The following is an 8,992-nucleotide window of genomic DNA, read 5'->3' as shown; positions in this document are numbered from 1 at the left end:
CCGCTGCCCTCCGCCGACCCAGGTGCGCTTTCCGTGCCGCAGCGAACACGCCCCGGCCGCCCCGCCCGCTTCGCCCGCCCCGCTTCCCGTCCACACCTTCCGCCGAGCTGCGAAATCCCGAGGCGCCTCCGGCCGCGCCTCCACCCACCAGGCTGGGCCTCCTGTCCCGCTTCCTCGCCTCCCCTCTGGTCACTCTCTGCGGCTCTCCTGACTTGGGGGCCTCCCCACACTCTCCCGCGGGGTGACTGGCACCTACCCACCCTGTGTGTCTCCATCACCACCTCGCCTCTCATCCCCGAGATCTTCTGGGCCCCACGCGGGACTCTTCAAGGGTCCAACGCACACCCCACCGTCTCGGCGCTGCTCTGTCCCGCCCTCTTTCCTTCGCACACACAACCTGGCCCTCTCCCACTGTTCCGTTCCCCAGTAAGGAGAGTCAGTCTTCACACGCCCCACAATATCATCTTTCCTTCGCCGTGTCCAACCAACCACCAGGTCTTACCTTTGACGCGCATCCACTTCCTTCCGTATCCATCCACCTCCTTCCGTATCCATCCACCTTCAAGCCGCTGCCACCTCTCACCTGGACCGTAACAACTTCCTAACTGTTCCCCCTTCACAACCCTTCGTCTCCCTCCAGTGCATTTTCTGCTCTGTATCCAAGAGATCTTTCTCCTTGTTGTGGTCAAATACACGTAACATAAAATCACCATGTCAACCATTGGTAAGTGCACTCCCAGAGATCTTTTGAGAAACAGCCTTCCAACAACATTAGCAAGTTTAAAACACAAACTGAGTGGCTCAGGGTCCAGGAGGGAAGGAGACTTTCCACTAGACCTATTAGCCTTTTATACCTCTGGACTTTTGAATCGGTGCCTGTCTCACCTCTTCAAAAACTATTAAGTGTCAAAAGTAAAATTTCAAGAACTTATAATCAAGACCTCTAAAATCTATGTTAAAAAAAAATGGAGGTAGCTAAAAAAGAAAAAAGGTTATTTCTGCTGTTTCAAAATCTGTTACAATACAAAATTCTACAAAACGCGTAAATTAGAGAAAAATTTACAAGTCAGCACCCTCGTAATATGAATGTCATAAGACAAAAAGAATGGAAAACGAGAAGAGGGTTGAAAGAGAATCTTGAAAGTAGCAGTAAAATGCCAGCAGAAAAAAAATGAAACCATCTACTTTGAAACTTTCCTTTGCTGGGGACAAATGTCTTTTAAAGTATTTCAAACATTTCAAATATTTTTTATTCCAAGAGCCTTAAAGTACTTAAAGTTTCCTTGTAACTCCCATTTAGAGACAAAATGGTTTGAAGGAGAGGGCTGGGAGTGGGAGCGGGGGTAGATTCAAAATAACTTCTCAAGATGATACACACACGTTCCCAGGAACCCATATTTGTTAAATATGGAGTAAGGAGACGAACACTTTTTCAGGGAACTGAAATTCTATTTCTTTACCTCAGAAAACCATTTTCAGGTGCTTCATAAACGCGACTAGGCCTAACACTCAGGGTGCGACCGTGAGGGTTACAGAGGGACTTCGGTTTTCTCTCCAGTGCTGGATTCCCAGCCTCTGTTTTATTTTTCCCAGTTCATAGTTGAAAAAGTTTGTTTTCTTTTTTAATTTTTGAATTTTATTTTATTTATTTTTGTATACAGCAGGTTCTTATTGGTCATCGGTTTTATACACATCAGTGTATACACGTCAATCCCAATCGCCCAATTGACCCCACCACCACCACCCCCGCCCCCGCCGCGGCTTTCCCCCCTTGGTGTCCATACGTTTGCTCTCTACATCTGTGTCTCAATTTCTGCCCTGCAAACCGGTTCGTCTGTACCATTTTTCTAGGTTCCACATATATGCGTTAATATACGATATTTGTTTTTCTCTTTCTGACTTACTTCACTCTGTCTGACAGTCTCTAGATCCATCCACGTCTCTACAAATGACCCAGTTTCGTTCCTGAAAAAAGTATTTTGAGTAAAAAGAATTCTTTGAAATTATTAAAGAAATACAATCCCATTCCACAATGGGAAACAGAATATCCAAAAGTAGCCTAAGTGTGAGATGGATCAATTCATGTTTCAGTGTATATGCTTTTTCTTCTAAAGAAGGCAAAACAAATGCTTATTATCATGACTATTTGGCAAGCAGGGGAACTGAGACAAAGACTTTAGGAAACAGGCCCCCAAAAAGGGAGCGGGTGGTAGAAGGAGAGCTGGAAAGACACTACAGTGTTGGGGTGTCGCCCTTTAACCCAGAACGTTACGTTGATGCAGAATGCGTGTTTAAAAAGAAAAGGAGAGACCGTGCAAGGCACAGGAAGGAAAGTGCTAAACGTGATCAGTGAATACAATTATTATCTCAGCAGAAGCACCACGCTGTGACTACTAACAAACGTGTAATATTAATTTAAAGATCATTACCTGTAATTTACCAATAGAAAAGGTCCATGAACTAGAACCTAAAAAACTAGATCCACTGGGGTGGGGGGTGGGGACGACCCTGAAATGACAGACCGATGCTAAATATGTTTCCTATTTCTGTACTAACTAATCAAATCCAAACAGGTTTGTTGAAGAAAAATTAAATATACTTTTAAATTCCACAAAAAACAAAAAATTTAAGACTTACATTTGAACGGTTTTCACACTTTCTTTGTGCCTTCACTTCCAGTATTATACTACAGAACTGTAATGAACTCTAGGAAGAGTATAACAGAGGTCAAAATACAGGCTTTAGTATCATAAAGGTTTTGACTCGAATTTGTGTTCCACCATTTACAAGCTGGATGATCAAGGGCAAGCTATTTAACCCCTCTAAACCCATTTCCTCTTTTATAAAAAGGGCAAACTATCATGTTTCCTAAATTCTTATTTTCCATTGGAATATCTGTGAAATCAGGACATGCTGTAACAAATTTGTACTTCAATGTCCAAAAAACCTTTTTAAATTGAAGGTGTAGCTCACAGTCTTCATAGCAGTGATTCTTAAGCTGGGGTCGTATTGGCCCCAGGAGACACTGGCAATGTCTGGAGACATTTCTGGGTGTTACAGCTGGGGAAGAAGTAGGAGTGGGGAATACCACTGTCACCTAGTGGGTAGAGGCCAGGACGCTGCCAAAATCCTACAATGCATAGGACGGCCCCCTCCGCAAGGAAGAAGCCAGCCAGTAGTTCTGCAGTGGGAAACCCTACCTTAGAGTGGCAGATGAAGAAATACAATAATGTCTACTTAATAGGGTCACTCTCAGAATTAAAATAAGGCATATAAAATGTTCAAAACTGTACTTAACACAAAGTATGTGCTCAATAAATCATAGTAGCTTTTTCAAAAATCCAATGTGCTTAGGATAATTTATCTATCTACTAAACAAATACCAAATTCCCTAACGTGGTCCTTCAAACAATCCCAATTTACCTTTCAAGCTGCATCTCCCACTACTCATCACATAAACCTCCTCCAATCCTACTGGTCTACGTTATAGCACTAACGGTACTCGGGTTCCAAGCTCTGTGCCGGCACACAGACCACGTGCTCCACCCGCCACCCGTATTTGCCACTCAGGCATGGTTTAAATACCTGTAGCCTTTGACACTGTTAATAAGACCACCCGCCTGGAAACTTTCTCCTTCCAGGGCCTCAGTATCTTTACACTTTCTTAATTCTCTTCCTAACTCTCTGCTCTAATTCCACCTTCTTTTCCTCAGCCTCCTCCCAAAACTATTCTAAGTGTTCACCACCCTAGATTCTGTCTCAAATCTTTTCTGTCGCTCTATGGCGTCATCTACTCCTGATTTCAATCACACTTTAGACGCAGAAGGTTCCCAAATTGCTATTGTGTAGCCTCACCTGGTCAACCATACTCCCTACCCACATTTACAGCTACCTACCTTACTAGATTTCTCAGATAAGGTATCTGGCCAACACATCAAGCTTAAGGTTCCCCAGAACAAAGCCGACTTGCCATTTAACTTGCTGCTCTCCATCTCTGCCAATGGCACTGGACTCACCCTTCCCCGTCACCAGATCTCACAAGCTCAAGTAACCTCATTCTCCTTGCCACCTCAGGGGGCCTCATCCTGCCCCCATGCACCCCGAATTCAGGCATTTAGAAACACTAGGGATTATACCTCTGCAATGTTTTTTCTATCTTTTGCCTCTTTTCCATTAATTTGACTTCTCCCCAAACAGCACATGGTAAAGTGGGCCGAAATCAGGTTCAGAGCACAGCACCATAAGCTGGGTGGCTTTGCGTGAGTCCCTAACCCTCTGGGCCTCATTTCCTCATCAGTAACACTGGAGTGATGGACAGTTTCCACCTCTCAAGGCCGTCATGAGGATTAAAATGAGACGATACATGGAGAGTGACCGACACACAGTAAGTACTCAATAAATATTAGCAGCATTTCCGCGCAGCTGCTTCAAGCTCTCACCATCTCTTGCCCAGACTCCTGCAAGAACTTCCCAAACAGGCCTCTCTGCAATCAGTCTCTCTTAACCAGAGTGCTGTCCGCTGACAGCACATCCTTCACACGCGCGTGAGAGTCAGGTGTGAGACGGGATTTTGAGAAAACGTGTTGGGATATGTAAAGAAATGAAATAAGGGGTATTTAAAATAGCAGATGATTTTATATTCTGCTCTGTGTTTTGTAGTTTGTCTCAAACTACACTGTATGAAAGGGAGAATGACAGTTGATAAAGCTGAGATGATAAAGTGACGCTAGGAATTGGGCCTTAAGCTCCATGTTACGAACTCCAAGTGCTGGGAGTTCCCTGGCGGTCCAGGGGTTAGGACTCGGTGCTCTCACTGCCATGGCCTGACTGGGGAACTGAGATCCTGCAAGCCTCACAGAGCTGCCTCCAAATGCAAGAATTTAGTAAGGATGAAGGGCCATAAAAGGGTCTCTGCACCCACCATTTTCCCCAAAGCACTGAAAGCAAATCACTGTTGAATGGGTTCAGCTGTTCACATACAGCAGCCACAGCACAGTCTAACTTCCCCCTCTTCCGCAATTGGCTTAAAGTGTCTGTCTGGTTTTTACAGATTAGAATTCACCTAAACAAATTTATTCTTCATTTGACCAAAACCGTACCCGCAATTCTTCCACAAAATAAACTAGGAAGATTTGAGTTGTGTGGGACATTTTTAGTGTAAAGAAAAAGAACATGATTCCAAGCTCTGATAGAAGACTTCACATTAAGTAAACACTCTATTTGCTTTCTAGGTATTACAAGGCTAGCGCTTTATTTACTTTTTATAGTTCAGTAACTTCACTCTGTGCCCAGAATTGATTTCTAGCTATCATTTTAAATGAATTTTCCAACATAGGGCTTAAAATTGACTTCTTTTTAATATGTCAAAAGTTAGAAACTTTCTCACAGAAAAAGACTAAATTGGTGCCTGAAGAGCGGGCATGTCATCATTAAAGAAGGGATTTTAGTCAATCATAACTTAAATTTGGGCTAATGTTTTGAATGATTAACTGAATACCATTAGCAATACCTCTGAAATATGTTGTCTACTAACATCTGCCGTATAACAGTGTCTGCGGCAAAACGCAGAAAATTTACATCCAAAGAAATGAAACATTACACTTTTTCAACTCACTCCATATAAATTTATACTTTGAAAGACTGTTGATTAAAGAATAAACAAAATGTACAAAGATAACATTCTTAATAATATAATTTCTTGTTACTAAGGGACTCTTAAGGTCTTCTAAGCTTGACTTTCATTCCATTTTGAATATGACTTTCATCCACTCTGTTGCCAGGACAACTGCAAGTACCAACAACGTTCATCTAAGCCATCTGAGAGTGTGTTAAGATCTGCCCATCCTTTAGAGAAAATAAATCAGTAAGACTTCTAACGCGTGCTGTATGCCCATTCTGCACACTGGCAGATGAGAGGCTTACTCTGCAGAGCAGGGTAAACAGCGCAGAATTAAGAGACAGAAAGACCTGCCCTGGCCCGCAGGATTCACCCCTCGCCAGATGTTTAACCTTTGAGCAAATTCATCTGAGCTCCTTCCCTCACCTGCAAAATGAGGACAATATCTTTCTAGAGGGATGCTGTGGGAATAAACGAAGCAATGTGTTTGAGGTATCGGGCATACGAGAAGCACGCCTGCCCTCACCAACGCCATACCCTTTAGGCAGACAATCAAATCAAAGCTCATGTCTGCCCGAACTAAAACTGTGACCATGGGGAAGTTGTTTGACCTCTCTCTGCACTGGCGTCCTCTCTTTTTTAAGTGGGGAGTACGCTACCTACAGCACAGAGCTGCTGTAAGCCCCGAACATACAACATAACGCAAAGCATCTAGCGCGGTGCCCAGGCACAGCCCACGTTCCACAGACATTCTGCTCCTTCCTCTTCTCTTGTTCACCAAGTGTGTTCAACACTTGGTTCTCAAGTGGTCCAGGATCTAGTAAACTTGCCTGACAGGCATCCAGAGAGTAGGCCGTTTTCTGGTGAGGAACCCTTGTGAATCCAGGGCAACACTGTGACATCTGTACTACAAGTTTCCTCTCAGTTTCAGAAGGAAAGAAAATATTTTTGCTATGCCCTCTGCCTTCCATTTTGTACACACTGCTTTTCCACAGAGGTCACTATATCAATGTTACTCTTTCCATCTTTTCTAAATACCTAAATAGGGACTTCCCTGGCAGTCCACTGGTTAAGACTTCGCCTTCCAATGCAGGGGGTGCGGGTTCGAGCCCTGGTCGGGGAGCTGAGATCCCACATGCCTCCCAGCCAGAAAACCAAAAACATAAAACAGAAGCAATATTGTAACAAATTCAATAAAGACTTTAAAAAATGGTCCACATCAAAAAGAAATCTTTAAAAAAAAACCAAAACTTAAATAGCTTTCATTTCTCTTCTAAACGGATATTCGCTTCAGTATGCTGCTTAAGTTAAAACCAAAACACATCAATTATTTTCACCGCCGATATCAGTGGTTCCAGAAAACAAAAATATACTAACACTTTGAGTTTCCTCCGAGGCGTTACTCTACACATTTAGTTCCAAAGAAATCTTTAAAATCTAAATTATTTCAAAATAAATTTTTTATTATATTTACTCCTGATGCTAGTTTTAAAACCTTTAACATCGGGACTTCCCTGGTGGCACAGTGGTTAAGAATCCGCCTGCCAATGCAGGGGACACGGGTTTGATCCCCGGTCCAGGAAGATCCCACATGCTGCGGGGCAACTAAGCCCACGCGCCACAACTACTGAGCCCACGTGCCACAACTACTGAAGCCCGTGCACCTAGAGCCCATGCTCCGCAACAAATACAAGCCACCGCAATGAGAAGCCCGCGCACCGCAACGAAGAGTAGCCCCCCCCCACCGCAGCTAGAGAAAACCCCGCACGCGGCAGCGAAGACCCAACGCAGCCAAAAATAAATAAATAAAACCTTTAACATCTTTCTACTTCAATATCAAAGCATGATAATTCAAATAAAACAAAAGCTGTCATAAGCACAAAATCACTGTAACGTGAAGTTTCCCTGAAGACTAATTCAGTTTTCTAAACACTGAGATTCATTTGCTAGTTAACTAAATATGCAGCCCTGATAGTCACCTGTGTATGTATCCAGCTGGGTATGTTTAAACAGTAAGAATGAATTAAAACATTTACCCACAAATTTTCACGGTCCTAAAATCGGAAATAAGCCATCCTCTTCCCCTCAAAACAAAACAAAACAAACCCCTGTATTTAACATCTGGAGAAAAGTCTGTAAATACTAAGAAACTTCTCAATAAATATTTTACACATCCAATATTTATTAACTAGGCCACAGAAATCTTACAAAATAACTCAAAGTTATCAGATTAAATTACCTTCCAGGAGCATCTCCACATGAGAAGGTAATGCTTTCAGAGCTCCACAACATGGGCTCCTAAAGCAACAGCTAAGGAATTACAAGAGGAGGCCCTTTTCCTGTCATTTTGCAAAGACTGGGTAAAGGTGGGAGTGTCTGACGCCTACTGTCCTATACAATTTGTGTCAACAGCACATGCCCTCAAAAAACTTTTCTATTAAAAAAAAAAAAAATCCCACAGTAGGGAGTTGTTGTTTTTCTTAATTTATGAAGCCAAAATGTTTGGGAAAAGGAATGTGTCTGAACACGAAGTAAAAATAGGACGTGACACTCAGCAAGCTAAATATCGGGTTTAAATAGCTGGTTTAATAGAGCCTGAAACGTGTACGGGAGGACACGGGCTTCAAAAATGACGACAAAAATTAATACTGCGCTCCGACAGAGGCCACGGTACAGTCCACGGATCCTGAATCGCAGCCATGGTTACAAATGTCAAAATCAATGTAGTCTGTGTGCCATCCACCTCCTTCCAATAATAACGAAACCAACTCAGATTTCTCGGTGGTGTAATCACAACTATGACTGTGGGGGAAATGAATGCAGCACAATGAGAAAAATACCACAAATTAAAACCACCCCATGTAAAAACATGACAAAATTGGTCACTGGGAGGGGGGGAAAAAAAACACACCCACTTTTGCTATCCACTAAAAGAAATCTGGCCGCATCCCACCTGCCCAAATCAAGGGCTCCTGATTGAAGAGCAAACCTGCGTTATCCCCCCTCCTTTCTTCTCCCTTCGCGTCCCCGAGCCTGTGCGCGGAGACACGCGCGAAGGGGACCAGAGGATGGGAAACAAAACGGGGACGCGCGCAGCCTGCGGGGACGGAGGGATGGAGGGATGGAGGGATGGAGGGATGGGGGGCGGGCACCACGTACCTGTCCCGAAGGCCTTGGCCACCAGCCAGGCCAGATTGCAGGCGATTTTGGCCCTGGAGAAGTCGTAGTGGTCGAAGGGCTTGATGGCTGGAACAATGAACGTCCTCCTCCCGTCCCGGGGGTCCGCAGCATCCCCCATCTTCACGCGCTCGGGGCGCTGGCCCGCCCTTCACATGGTGCTGCCGACCGCGGGGTAGGCGCTGGGGGGTGGGGGTC

General features: G+C 44.1%; 1 protein-coding gene across 1 annotated transcript in view; it reads right to left on the bottom strand.

The window, feature by feature from the left end:
• The window catches only part of CAMSAP2 (calmodulin regulated spectrin associated protein family member 2), a 99,872-nt gene extending 90,957 nt beyond the window's left edge, over positions 1-8,915 (bottom strand). The window contains exon 1 of the mRNA XM_007456134.1: positions 8,777-8,915. Coding sequence (XP_007456196.1) covers positions 8,777-8,915 — 139 coding nt within the window. The remainder of the gene's footprint in view (positions 1-8,776) is intronic.
• Positions 8,916-8,992: the final 77 nt, after the last annotated feature.

This window comes from Lipotes vexillifer, unplaced genomic scaffold (assembly GCF_000442215.2).
Source record: "Lipotes vexillifer unplaced genomic scaffold, Lipotes_vexillifer_v1.1 scaffold1201, whole genome shotgun sequence".
Lineage (NCBI taxonomy): Eukaryota > Metazoa > Chordata > Mammalia > Artiodactyla > Lipotidae > Lipotes > Lipotes vexillifer.
The sequence above is the reverse complement of the archived record's forward strand: the minus strand, read 5'-3'. Positions and strand labels throughout refer to the sequence as shown.